Here is a 14,689-nt window from a genome sequence, read left to right on the forward strand (position 1 = left end):
CTACAGCCAGCATTGTTCTCAATGGTGAAAAACTGAAAGCATTTCCACTAAGATCAGGAACAAGACAAGGTTGCCCACTCTCACCACTCTTATTCAACATAGTTTTGGAAGTTCTAGCCACAGCAATCAGAGAAGAAAAAGAAATAAAAGGAATCCAAATAGGAAAAGAAGAAGTAAAGCTGTCACTGTTTGCAGATGACATGATACTATACATAGAGAATCCTAAGGAGGCTACCAGGAAACTACTAGAGCTAATCAATGAATTTGGTAAAGTAGCAGGATACAAAATTAATGCACAGAAATCTCTGGCATTCTTATACACTAATGATGAAAAATCTGAGAGTGAAATTAAGAAAACACTCCCATTTACCATTGCAACAAAAAGAATAAAATATCTAGGAATAAACCTACTTAAGGAGACAAAAGACCTGTATGCAGAAAATTATAAGACACTGATGAAAGAAATTAAAGATGATACACATCGATGGAGAGATATACCATGTTCTTGGATTGGAAGAATCAACATTGTGAAAATGACTCTACTACCCAAAGCAATCTACAGATTCAATGCAATCCCTATCAAACTACCACTGGCATTTTTTACAGAACTAGGAAAAAAAATTTCACAATTTGTATGGAAACACAAAAGACCCCGAATAGCCAAAGCAGTCTTGAGAACGAAAAATGGAGCTGGAGGAATCAGGCTCCCTGACTTCAGATTATACTACAAGGCTACAGTAATCAAGACAGTATGGTACTGGCACAAAAACAGAAATACAGATCAATGGAACAGGATAGAAATCCCAGAGATAAACCCACACACATATGGTCACCTTATCTTTGATAAAGGAGGGAAGGATATACAGTGGAGAAAAGATAGCCTCTTCAATAAGTGGTTCTGGGAAAACTGGACAGCTACATGTAAAAGTAGGAAATTAGAACACTCCCTAACCCCACACACAAGAATAAACTCAAAATGGGTTAAAGACCTAAATGTAAGGCCAGACACTATCACACTCTTAGAGGAAAACATAGGCAGAACACTCTATGACATAAATCACAGCAAGATCCTTTTTGACCCATCTCCTAGAGAAATGGAAATAAAAACAAAAATAAACAAATGGGACCTAATGAAACTTAAAAGCTTTTGCACAGCAAAGGATACCATAAACAAGACCAAAAGACAACCCTCAGAATGGGAGAAAATATTTGCAAACGAAGCAACTGACAAAGGACTAATATCCAAAATTTATAAGCAACTCTTGCAGCTCAATAACAAAAAAACAAACAACCCAATCCAAAAATGGGCAGAAGAACTAAATAGGCATTTCTCCAAAGAAGATATACAGATCGCCAACAAACACATGAAAGAATGCTCAACATCATTAATCACTAGAGAAATGCAAATCAAAACGACATTGAGATCTCATCTCACACCGGTCAGACTGGCCATCATCAAAGACTCTAGAAATAATAAATGCTGGAGAGGGTGTGGAGAAAAGGGAACCCTCTTGCACTGCTGGTGGGAATGTAAATTGATACAGCCATTATGGAGAACAGTATGGAGGTTCCTTAAAAAACTACAATAGAACTACCATATGACCCCCGCAATCCCACTACTGGGCATATACCCTGAGAAAACCATAATTCAAAAAGAGTCATGTACCAAAATGTTCATTGCAGCTCTATTTACAATAGCAAGGACATGGAAGCAACCTAACTGTCCATCAACAGATGAATGGATAAAGAAGATGTGGCACATATATACAATGGAATATTACTCAGCCATAAAAAGAAATGAAACTGAGTTATTTATAATGAGGTGGATAGACCTGGAGTCTGTCATACAGAGTGAAGTAAGTCAGAAGGAGAAAAACAAATACCGTATGCTAACACATATATATGGAATCTAAGAAAAAAAAATGTCATGAAGAGATTAGTGGTAGGACAGGAATAAAACACAGACCTACTAGAGCATGGACTTGAGGACATGGGGAGGGGGAAGGGTAAGCTGTGACGAAGTGAGAGAGTGGCAGGGACATATATGCACTACCAAATGTAAATTAGATAGCTAGTGGGAAGCTGCCGCATAGCACAGGGAGATCACCTCTGTGCTTTGTGACCACGAGAGGGGTGGGATAGGAAGGGTGGGAGGGAGGGAGACGCAAGAGGGAAGAGATATGGGAACATATGTATATGTATAACTGATTCACTTTGTTGTAAAGGAGAAACTAACACACTATTGTAAAACAGTTATACTCCAATAAAGATGTTAAAAAAAAAAGGATAAAAAAAAATTAAAAAAAAATAAAATCCTCCCCTCTTTTAGTATTAAGAATCGAGGATGGTAAAGATAGGTGGATTTTAAATTGTTTCTAGATCAGCATTTCTGGTTTTGTAAAGATTTATAAGATAAGGGCATTTGCTTTTAATTCCTCAAAGAGTTAAGCAGCCTAAATGTTATCAAGGGTCTGATCCATTCATCCCACCACATCTCTTCAATTTGCTTTTTTTTACATTAGTAAGACGATTTACAACTAAGATGGAAATCAAAAGATTTCTATGCTCTGGACTTAAAGCTGTTTGTCTCTGGAATGTTTTAGTAAATCCTTTCACAAAGGCTTCAGAAGATTTTTTTTTCCCTCTGGATGCATAGTTTTATTTTAGCTTAAGAGAGAAAGCCTAAAAGTAAATCCTATAAGGCTTTGAATATCAACTTCCAATTTGGCCAACTTCTGCCCATAGAGCTACTTAAAAAAATAAAATCCTTTCAAATATCTTGTCAGGTTTCAGCCAGGACAAACAGTAAATATTCCTGGCAGTATTGAACAACCCCTTGGACTCAAGAGGTGTTCCCAAAGTGGGTGCAAATTATATATTATTTTCCTCTCTCTACTGGGTACTAAAAGAGATCAGGGATAGCTGAATCTGGTAAGAATTCTCACACTTAGCCAGCTTTTGCCAGTTTTCCCACGATCCCATCTGCAGGCTCTGAGTGAGGTTTATAGCAGACAGTGTGGTTCCATTATATACCAGAATTTGGCAAAATTTTCCATTAATTTTTTTCTTTTTTTTTCCATTAATTTTAATTTTAGTTCCCCCTAGCTGATTAAGTTAATATTGTAGCAGTTTACCAGAAAATCCCTGAGTCCCATAATATGGGGTCCTCCTTCAAAGGTAGATATGGAGGTTTCTGTAAGGTTACTAACTTGGTGGACTTTTGCTTATGGTCATGTAATCTCTTCATAGTGGAAAGATAGTTCAGGCAGAGGATTACTAGAATGAGTACTCAAGTAAAGGATGATAAGGAGTAGCAGTGTTATGTCAGTCTTAATTTTTTTTGTTTGTTTTAGGTACTTCTTGTGTCTTTAAGCTTTTATTAGATTTTTCAAATGATTCTTTCAATGAAACCATTTTGGAATTTTGAAGCCTTTTGGAATACTTATTAAAATAAATATCCCATTCTGTTTGTTTCATTTTGGAGCCCTTGCTTTCAAGTGCACTTGTTAAAAGATCTTATCTAATTGAAATGTTCCACATAATGGCCATTGTAATCCTCCTGACGACTGGCAGCAGTTTGGTAGGATCCTAGCTGCAAGTGTATTTCAGTGCACATTTCTGTCCAGCCATATCTAACTGAAAACAGGGTGTAACCCACATTTGTGTCTGGCCATATTTTGGAGCACCCAGCTTGGCAGATACAAGACCAAGTTCTCAGGACACAAATCAAACTTAGTAAGATTTTGCCATTTTCATAAATTCTTATAGCTTCCAAGATCATAGTTTTTAAATATAAAATAATCAGTTGTGCTGAAAGGTGGAGCGCTGAACTCTGGAATTTAAGGATCCCTTTTTTGGCTAAGCCTTTGGGTCTCTTAGAGCCAAAGCAATAACTAAGAGGGATAAGCTGCTGGGTTAGGATGGTGTGATGTTTTACAATGTACCTTGTTGCATGGAAATTTTCTCCAGGTTGGTGGGTGACCTAGTGTCACTGTAACCTATTCCATGACCAACTTATTCTAACAAGGGATTCTTAGAGTTAGGTGCTGCACTCTCTAACAGCTCTTAAGTACTCAATCTATCCCCGCCAATTTTGTGGCATTTAGCTTCTGAGATTCCCATTAGCAATAGCCTTTACCTACACAAAACAGGACAAATAAGCATGTGCACATTAACATACTGGCAGTAACCAAAGAGATGTTACTGTGGACTGCCCAATAGAAGGCCTTCTGTGCACTAGCAGTAATTCCTAAGGTAGAACTGGGGACTGGGGAAGGGACTGAATCAGCAGATCACAACAAATGGGGAATGTGGACTGGAATAAACTGCTTGTTCAGCCTTAAAACAAAATTTTATTCACCCAATTCCTCACACTGGACCTGGTCCAGCTTAAGCCGTACCCATTCCGACTTCGGCTAGTGACCACCAGCAGTTCTCAATGTAGAACATGGGTAGGGATTCTAAGCAAATGGGAACTATGGCCTGAACCGAGGGCTATGGACTCAGACTTTGGGTGGAACTGTCTACAAGCTATAAGCTGACTTGCTAACCCCTGAACTGGGAAGGCAATTATATCGGAAGCTCTAAGCAAAGAGAGCAAATCTCAGACTGAGAGGAAATTACCCATGGTCCTTGGAAATGGTGAGAAAGACAGAGAACTCAAAGGGCTTTTGGGTACCATGCCTGTGTTTCTCTTGTTCCCAAAGTCCTTGGAAGTCTCCTTCAGATTCTGATAGTGTCACCAAATCTGTTAAAAAACAAAATTCAACTGAGTAAATTTTAAAGATTATATTGGCTTTATTCAATGATTCATGAATAGGACAGTATCCCATCTAGCTAATAGAAAAGAGCACCAAAGAACTGTACAAAATGAAAGACATTTATAGGCAGAAAGGGGTGGGACACAGAAGCTACTAGCAAAGAGTGGATTTTTCAGGCAAGATATACTTCCTTTGGAGGATGGCAGGGTTCTATAAGGCAGATTACCTCACTAGTGCTGACCAAGTAATTCTAGATTAACTGTTTTAATATTCCACTCCTGGTAGAGATTGAAACCATAATTAAGTTAGATATTGTCTCAGTTTGGTGATGTGGGGCTAGCACAAGTGACTTCATTTTAAGCCTATTGTCCCTTTCTTAACATATCAAAATACTAAAATTCACGCAGTTCAAATTTTCTTTAGAGAGTTTGCCATATTTAAAGGAAATGACAATATGGTCTCTGAAAATGTACACACAGAAATATAAAAAATCCCTGCCAAATGTGCATTTGAAATAAATCCATAGTAAATAGATATTTATGGAGATAATGATAAGTAAATTTAATATTTATCCTGTTTCTGTGTGGGTGGAATTCCGGGTGATAGTTAACTTCTTCTTAGGCTCCTCTGCTTTTTCTAAAATTTCAATGAATATATATATATATATATTTCAAAAACAAATCAACATTTAAAATCTGTTTTTACTTCTCACTCATCTGTACTTTGCCTATAACACAATTGAGAGGACCTAAAAAATTAAGTCCAGTTTTATGCTTTGATAATGCACAGTTGACTCACTCTGGAAACATATAAATATATTTTTCAACTTGTTGGTGAGTCATGTAGTATCTCTCCCTGAATATAAATAGGAATATATATATATATATATATGTATGTATATTCATTTTTTGAAAACTGAAAATTATGGCAATTATACATTAGAACTGAGATAATGATGCTGATATGAGTTTCATACATTTTTTTCTTTGTTTCTTCTTTTCTAGTGCAAGGGTGTGACTAAAATCTGTCATTACATAATTGCTCTGCCACCTGATCTTACAGAACCAGAAACACAAATTCCAGAATTTATTACCCCTGAAGAGAAGTCACCTAACGTGCAAGTGGTAAGCAATTTTTAAAAAATATTTATCTTTAATAGAAAGCATTTAGTAAAGATTTGTAAATATCAATCAAATCCTCTCTGATTTAACACAGAAATAAATTATCGTTTTTTTGGTTTCCTTCCAGTGTTTCTCAATGTACAGTCGACACTTGAACAACACCAGAATTGGAGTGCCAACCCTCCACACGGTAGAAAAGCCACATATAACTTTACAGTCTGTCCTCTATATGTGCAATTCCACATTCACAGATTCAACCAACCATGGATAGTGTAGCACTTATTTACAAAAAAAAATTGCATATAAGTGGACCTGTGCAGTTCACACCCATGTTCAAGGGTCAACTGTATACAGTATATAAGATGATGTGATCACATCTTGCTTTTCCATATAGTCATTATATTAATTTTAAGTGACTGCATTATATACCATTGAATTTATATACCATGACTTATTTAATCATTCAATTATAGTTGGATTATGTAGATTGCCTCCAGTTTCCAGGTATTAAAAGTAAAACTGACATAATGGTCTTTTTAAGTATAATGTATTTTTAACCATTCAAATAATTTCTTTGAATATATTTCTATGATTCTGATTATGATAACAGAATATACAGTTGTTTTAGGATTAATCGTAATATGAAATTACCTACCAGAAGAATTCTACCAAATTAAACCCTGTATTTTCACAGTATTGGATTTTATCTCTTTTCCTTACTCTTGCTAGAAATATAAAATCAAACTTCACTTTTGTTTAAGTATGGTTTTAATTGCTTGGGCATTTTTCTTATATGCTATATGTTTCTCCTACTTTCTCCATTTCTTTATTATTTAAATTAATATTTCTAACTTGAAAGGACTTGCTCATTATTATAAAATATAAAAATATAGAAAAACATTTAATTGTTTTAACCATTAATAATATATGTATATTTTCTTCCAGTGTTTCTTCTACTCATATTTTACTTATATAATTTGACATATACACATATATAACTTGATCGTATGAACATATCATAATTTACTTGATATCTTTTTCATTGCTGGCATTAAAATTACTTCTATTTCTTGCTATGTTACTATTACATATACTGCTTTGACATACATAATTGTGCATCTTTGTACATAAAGCTCTTCTTCACGCTTAGTTGCTGAGGCATGCAATTACTGGACCAAGGGTTATGAACAGTTTTAAGTTTCTAATATATATTGAAAATTTGCCTCTCTAAAGGATTGTATCAGTTCACACTTCTATCAGCAGCATACATGCATAACCATTTCATTATGCTTTTACTATTTAAACAAATTATCCAGGTAAGAAATAGTCATAATCATAATCCTAGTCATATCTTGTTTCTTTTACAACTAATGAGGTTAAATGTTTTCCATTATATTTATTAGCCATTTTTATTTCCTTTTAGCTGAATTGCCTGTTCATAACCCTTGTCCATTTAACCACTGGGATCTTAGTGGTAACTTATGTGCATTTTATATTACTTATATGCAAATGTCCCAAATTTATTGTAAAGATTTGCATGATGAATTGAGATATGGAATTTTTAAGTCCAGAAATAAGAAGCTTAGTAAAGTTAGTTTGCATATTTTAAGTGCATTATCTTGGCCCACTTACAATATGATTGCATCTGTCATAGTATTTAGTGAGTTTCCAGTACTTTTAAAAAGTGATATAGTTATGACTTAAATCTCCTTAAACCAAAGGCAAAATAACTTCAGATTTGCTCCAACAGAAGAAATAATTTAACATGAATTTTTAAAGCTATAATTTGAAGTGATACTTCAAATGTCATGCTTGTATTTTCAGAATCATTTTAATCTATTGTCTTACTTTATTGTTATCCATGTAAACAAAACAAAATCATTATGGTTGCATGGAAAACCTTATCTTAGCATAACAATCTAATGAAAGAAAGAGAGTAGAGCGTTTTAATACAGAATTGTTTGGCTTGAAATAGCTAATTACCTGAAAAAAAAGGAATAGTCCTTTGGAATGGAAGCTGTTATCTTATTGTTCAGTTGGATCAAGGATGTCATTAAACTGTAAACTGCATGCAAAAAGAATATGACATTATATGCTTATGGTGAGGTACACAAAGTAATGATCTAAAATATTAAATAATAATTTGGCTCTCAGTTGTAGAATCAGATAGAATTTTAACTTTATTATGCAAACTATACAAATCCAAACCATATTAGGAAATAAACTTCATAAACAAAGAAGTAAATAAATTGGAACAACAGTAGAAATTAGTATAAGAATTAAATAGCTTTTTTTGAAATCCCTTCTTTACCACTAATGGCCTAGATATGAACTTGAACAAGTCATACAATATTTCCTCTGTAAACCTCACTTTCTACTCTGTAAAATGCAAGGTTTGGGTGAATGACAACTGAGGTCACATATAGCTATGTGAATCTAATATAGTTCCACAGGCCCACAATTTTATGTTTCCCATAGCGGCCTTGTAAAAAAATCATTAAATAGTACACATATTCTGTCTAATGATTAATTAATTCCTAACATGGAAATGGATTAAATATTATTGACTTTTATCAAAAAAATTTTTGGAACTATAGATTCTGATGTATTGGGGACAGAGGGAGGATATTAGGAGTTTGAAGGATATGTAGCCAAGTTCTTCCAGATGACTATTGGTGAGGCACACTTAATAGGGTAAGATCCAGGTTTTGAAGAGCCTGAACATTATACAGTTTGAGGATGCCTCTTTAAAAATAAACACAAAATAAAATACAAATAGAAATTTGGAATGAGAAAAATCACAACAAATTATAAATTTTAAAATCTGATAAATATTACAAATGTAAAATACTCTCAGTGCCTTGGAAGGGGCCTGTACAAGTGAGGGGTCCTAAAACTTAAGCTTCATTGGCTTCATGGTAAATCTGTCTCTGGGATTAGGCATGTTTTTTCTTCTGCATATTTTCTCTGGCTCCACTCCTTATCTTTAGCAGTTCTAACTCCATGGACACAAGTAACGTGAAAGAAGAAAACAGCATTGGAGGTCAAACAGTAAATACTATATAGATATGGCTTTTGTGTCAGTAAGGAATGTACAAAGCCAGTATGCTTCCCTCCGTGTCAACTGCCTGAAATATTCTTGTCATATTGCTTTCATTTAGATGGCTAAAAAAACCTACCCACTAAAGTGGGCCTCTACCAACCACACATAGAATAACCAATAAGTTTCCTATCCAGGACCATTATTTCATGTCCAGGGAAGTGTACTGGCACATTGGCATCATCTTTACCAACATGTCTTCACACTCATCTTTCATCTAAGATGCCTGGCTCCCTATGCTTTTCATGCACTTGGCGTGTGGATAATTATGATCATTAATTTGATTAAGGATTGTGACAACCCAAATGTTTTCATTGTCATAGCCCATAAATTCTTGTGCAATCTGAGATTTGTATTATATGCTATGGTTCTTCAATCACAGTTTCCTCTGTTTTTGGCAACCATTTAAAATATAGTCTTTGAAATATTGCAATGCTGTGAGTAGTCAATAATACCATAATCAATTTTGAGATTGATCATGTTTCAGGAAATTGTGACATCTATGTCAACTCTTGGTTATTAGCATCAGCAATCCGAAACAAAAATTAAAAACATAAAATTTCACTGTACCTTTGAAATATAATATACAACATTCTAATTAATAGATGTGGGTATAAAACAATATGCCTTAATGAGGAAACTGACTAACAGTAGAAGAAAGCTATGCAGAATGATGAAATGAGAGGAAAAATCAGCTTTAATGTTCTACAAAGGGAGAAAACCAAGAAGTAACTGTAGTTATCTAATTCAATGGAAAATTTATGAAACTTTTTTTAATATTTAAAAATTCAATAAACTACTCTATGGGCTTTCTGTTTTAAAATAAATCAATAGTGGAATCATTTCCAAGTGTAAGAAAAGTCAGAACAGAATCACAAAATACATGTTTGTATGTTGAAATACTGCATGGCTACAAGGTATTTTCCTTGTAAAGATGCATCATCTAAGAGTAGTGTTTTGTGTTTCCAAAATATATCATTACAAAGCATTCTGAAAATCTTCATTTAGCTCAAAAAAGTGGCTCTGCCCTGTACCCTCAGAAACGAAGTTTCAGATTCTATCCATTCAAAGAACTATGCTATAAAATTGTCCAGCTAAAATGGTTCACCTCTGCTCAGGAGGAGAAGCCTAGAACTATTTGGCTGACTTCTTGTTCCATTCAAGTGGCAGGATCCAGGAGATAAAACCAAGAGCTTACAACCAGACACTAGGCTTGCTGTGTATTCTTGACAGACATTTCTGCAGTAACACTTTGGCCAATGACCCTAATAGGCTTCCAGCAGTAGCTAGTCTGAGTGAGATAGCTGTGCTAAATTACAGGCACCATGAAGAGGCTTTACAATATTTCAGATTTAAAGAAGGAAGTATAGATTTGGAACTCACAAAGTACCTGCCTGTTTTTTTGCTTCCCTTATTTCTTCCATTCCATCTCACTTTCCCTCCACCCTCTTTCTCACTTGCTTCAAGTGTGATATGATTAGTTACTTGTCTACTCACAGCCTTCCTCCATGAATATTTCCCTCAGTGCTATGGGAATGCGGCAGTAAATGCCAGTTCTATGAATGAAAATTTAAAGGTTGTCCATCATCCTAAACATAAACCTTGGAAGACACAATATCATACATTTTGTTTTGAATAAGAAAAGATTATTTCAAATTTAATCTGTTTTATTCAATTTTTAAATATCTGCCTGTGTATAAATAGCCAATATTTGTACCACCTCATAGTTTACTTTCACATTTATCATTTATTTTGAAATGCATACCATCATCTCATTTGGTGCTCAGAATGACTGTGTGATAGGGCAGGAACTATTTTCATGCTCATTTTAAAAAATAAGAAATTGAGACCCAGATAACTTTATACCACTCTCTATCCTTGCTTCTCACTGCTATCTATCAAGTTCACTTTCATTGTCAATATCATTTATTTAATCATCTGTGGTCGGCTGTCGTCTCAGAAACTAAACCAAAATTTCACCACTGCCAAAAAAGTTTCCCTATCCAAGCCCAGCCCCCTTTCAATCTCAGCTTATGGCCTCACCACCCCCTTCAGCAAAAATATTGGGCCAATCAGTTATGAACTTCCTGGGAATACCTTCAATAATGGTGGACTTTGTATTTTGTGTCAACCTTTTGGCTGAACACAAACAGAAAAGCTTGACAATTATTTTAAAAATTTAAAGTATTTAGAGAACTAACAATCAGTGAAAAAAAAAAAAAAAGATGAGACCAAGATCTGGAAGAAGAAAACCTAGACTGTAAAGCAATGAAAGCCAGAAGAAAATGGATTTCTGTTTTCAAAAGGTGAACTGAAAGTGCTGAAAAAAAATTGACAACTTAGAATTCAATTTTCCATAAAAATATTCTTCAAAATGAAAGTGAAATTAAGACTTTTTGGACAAACAGAACTGAGAATTTGTTACCATCAAATTTGTTACTCCCAGCTAAAGGTTGTTCTTCGGCAGAAGAAAATGATCCCAGATGGAAGCTCAAGGATGCAGGAAAGAATGAAGAGCAACAAAAATGGTAAATATGTATGTAACTATGAATGATTATTGACTGGGTAAAATAATAATAGTTGCAATAATATGGAGTTTTAAATAGCTAAAATTTAAACTTGCTACAATAGTAGCAAAAAAGGAGGGAGGAGGGTAAATAAAGTATTTTAAGGTCCCTGCGCTATCCAAGAAGTGAAAATTTACTTTGATAAGGCATGGATGCTTGTAGTAACCACTGAAAGAATAATAAAATAATGTATAACTATCAGCAATAGAGGGGAAAATGGGGAGTAATAGTCCAAAAGAAAGCAAGAAAGGAGAAGCAAAGGGAACAAAATATAGGCAGGAAAAATGGAAATCAACTAGTAACGTGGTAGGTTTAAATCCAAATATATCAGTGATAATATTCAATGTAAACAAACTAAATCCCAAGTATAGGGATTATACAAGTATAGGAATTATGCCTTACAAAGGCATGTGTAAAATATAAAAATATGGAGAGTTTCAAAGTAAAATGATGGGAAAATATATAACATGCAAACAATTACCAAAACAAATTTGGAATATTAGCCTACGTAGATTTTAAGGTAAAAAAGCATTACTAGAGATAAAGATGAATATTTCACAAGATAATAGTTATTTTTCTCAGAAAGGTAAAACAGTTTTAAATTTGTATGCATATAATTATAACATAACCTCAAAACAAACAAAGCAGAAGGTGCAAAACTCTTCACCTTCCAGCACTCCCACCTTCAAAATAATTCTTATCCACAGGCAAACTTATTTCCTCCCCTCCAGGTGCAGAGAAGGACATGTTTCTCCTTAGTCTGAATATGGCCCCTTATATTTTCATGTCCTTCTGCACCTTGTTTCCTTTTATTTTCACTTACCTCTTAACTTTCCTTCTCATCTGCTCTTTTACTCAATCTACAGTCACACCCAAATCTCACCTATCCCCTCTCCCCACAAAATAGTCGATTCTGCATCTCCCTTTAGCTATTTCATTGCCTTTCTCCTTCACTGATAAACCAAGATTCCTAAAAGGACAATACATGTTATGAATCCCTTACCCCCTCTTCACTACTCAATCTACAGAAACCAAACTTTTGCCCACATTCCTCTAATGAAATTTCAATCCTCATCTTACTTTATTTATCTGCAACATTTCACAAAATCAAGTGCTGCTTCTTTGAAACTCTTTCTTTCACTATCTCTTTTTTTTCTTTTTGGACCAGAGGGTGCTTTTTAATGATAAAATCATTCTATCTTTTTCTTGTTATTTACAGAACTGAATAAAAAAGCCTACCTAATTACCCAAGGTATTATATCACAATATCTGAATTTATGCATATGTTCAAAATGGCTTCACAAGCTTTCAGAGAAGGACATCAATGTCAGTGGGGGGTATGATTCACTACTTTAGTATGTTCTCTTTATGGATTTCAAGACAAATAAAACATATATGATTTCCAGTAAGCAACTGGGTAAATAACAGTTTAAATAAAGTGGCTAAGAGAGTTTCACCCTACTCTCCATGACTCTGATAAACTCATTGCTGGAAACTATGTTCATTCTGAGGAAAATAAGAAACAAATGAGAAAAAATTTGAGAGATAAACACAAATAATACTTAAGGTTTTCTCTGAGAAAAATAGATGAAGTAAACTAAAACACTTGACCAAACAATAACCAAGAAAATGTGTACATTAAAGACTATGATTTCTTGATAGGCACAAACACCAAAGGGGCAAACAAAGTATTTAGCAGACTGCATGGAATCTTAAAAGGAAATAGCTGAATACCAGATGGTTTTCTAAACAAATGTTTTTTTAACATCTTTATTGCAGTAGAATTGCTTTACAATGTTGTGTTAGTTTCTGCTGTATAACAAAGTGAATCAGTTATATGTATACATATATTCCCATATCCCCTCCTTCTTGCGACTCACCCTAACCTCCCTACCCCACCCCACTAGGTGGTCACAAAGCACTGAGCTGATCTCCCTGTGCTATGCAACTGCTTCCCACTAGCTATCTACTTTGTATTTGGTAGTGTATATATGTAAAGGCTACGCTTTCACTTTGTCCCAGCTTACAGTTCCCCCTCCCATGTCCTCAAGTCCATTCTCAATGTCTGCGTCTTTATTCCTATTCTGCCCCTAGGTTCAACAGAGCCTTTTTTTTTTTTTTTTTTAGATTCCATATATATGTGTTAGCATACAGTATTTGTTTTTCTCTTTCTGACTTACTTCACTCTGTATGACAGACTCTGGGTCCATCCACCTCACTACAAATAACTCAATTTCGTTTCTTTATATGGCTGACTAATATTCCATTGTATATATGTGCCACACCTTCTTTATCCATTCATCTGTGTTGGACACTTAGGTTGCTTCCATGTCCTGGCTATTGTAAGTAGTGCTGCAATGAACATTGTGGTACATGACTCTTTTTGATTTATGGTTTTCTCAGTGTATATGCCCAGTAAGTGGGATTACTGGGTCATATGCTAGTTCTATTTTTAGTTTCTGAAGGAACCTCCATACTGTTCTCCATAGTGGCTGTATCAATTACATTCCCACCAAGGGTGCAAAAAGGTTCCCTGGTCTCCACACACTCTCCAGCATTTATTGTTTGTAGATTTTTTGATGATGGCCATTCTGATGAGTGTGAGGTGCTACCTCACTGTGGTTTTGACTTGCATTTCTCTAATGATTAGTGAAGTTGAGCATCCTTTCATGTGGTTGTCGGCAATCTGTACATCTTCTTCGGATAAATATCTATTTAGTTCTTCTGCCCATTTTTGGATTGGGTTGTTTGTTGTTTTGATATTGAGCTGCATGAACTGCTTGTATATTTTGGAGATTAATCGTTTTTCAGTTGCTTTGTTTGTATTTTCTCCCATTCTGAGGGTTGAATTTTCATCTTGTTTATAGTTTCTTTGGCTGTGCAAAAGCTTTTAAATTTCATTAGGTCCTATTTGTTTATTTTTGTTTTTATTTCCATTTCTCTAGGAGGTGTGTCAAAAAGGATCTTGCTGTGATTTATGTCATAGAGTGTTCTGCCTATGTTTTCCCCTAAGAGTTTATAGTGTCTGGCCTTACATTTAGGTCTTTAATCCATTTTCACTTTACTTTTGTCTATGGTGTTATGTAGTGTTCTAATTTCGTTCTTTTACATGTAGCTGTCCAGTTTTCCCACCACCACTTA

At 34.7% G+C, this 14,689-nt stretch overlaps 1 protein-coding gene across 1 annotated transcript in view; it reads left to right on the forward strand.

Annotated features, from left to right (window-relative positions):
* Positions 1 to 6,198, forward strand: part of LOC114484658 (uncharacterized) — a 256,562-nt gene extending 250,364 nt beyond the window's left edge. The window contains exons 7-8 of the mRNA XM_055081655.1: positions 5,765 to 5,884; positions 6,009 to 6,198. Of these exons, the coding sequence (XP_054937630.1) occupies positions 5,765 to 5,884; positions 6,009 to 6,152 (264 nt within the window). The 3' untranslated portion in view covers positions 6,153 to 6,198. The remainder of the gene's footprint in view (positions 1 to 5,764; positions 5,885 to 6,008) is intronic.
* The last annotated feature ends 8,491 nt before the right edge of the window (positions 6,199 to 14,689 follow it).

The sequence above is a fragment of the Physeter macrocephalus genome, chromosome 21 (genome assembly GCF_002837175.3).
Source record: "Physeter macrocephalus isolate SW-GA chromosome 21, ASM283717v5, whole genome shotgun sequence".
Taxonomy (NCBI): domain Eukaryota; kingdom Metazoa; phylum Chordata; class Mammalia; order Artiodactyla; family Physeteridae; genus Physeter; species Physeter macrocephalus.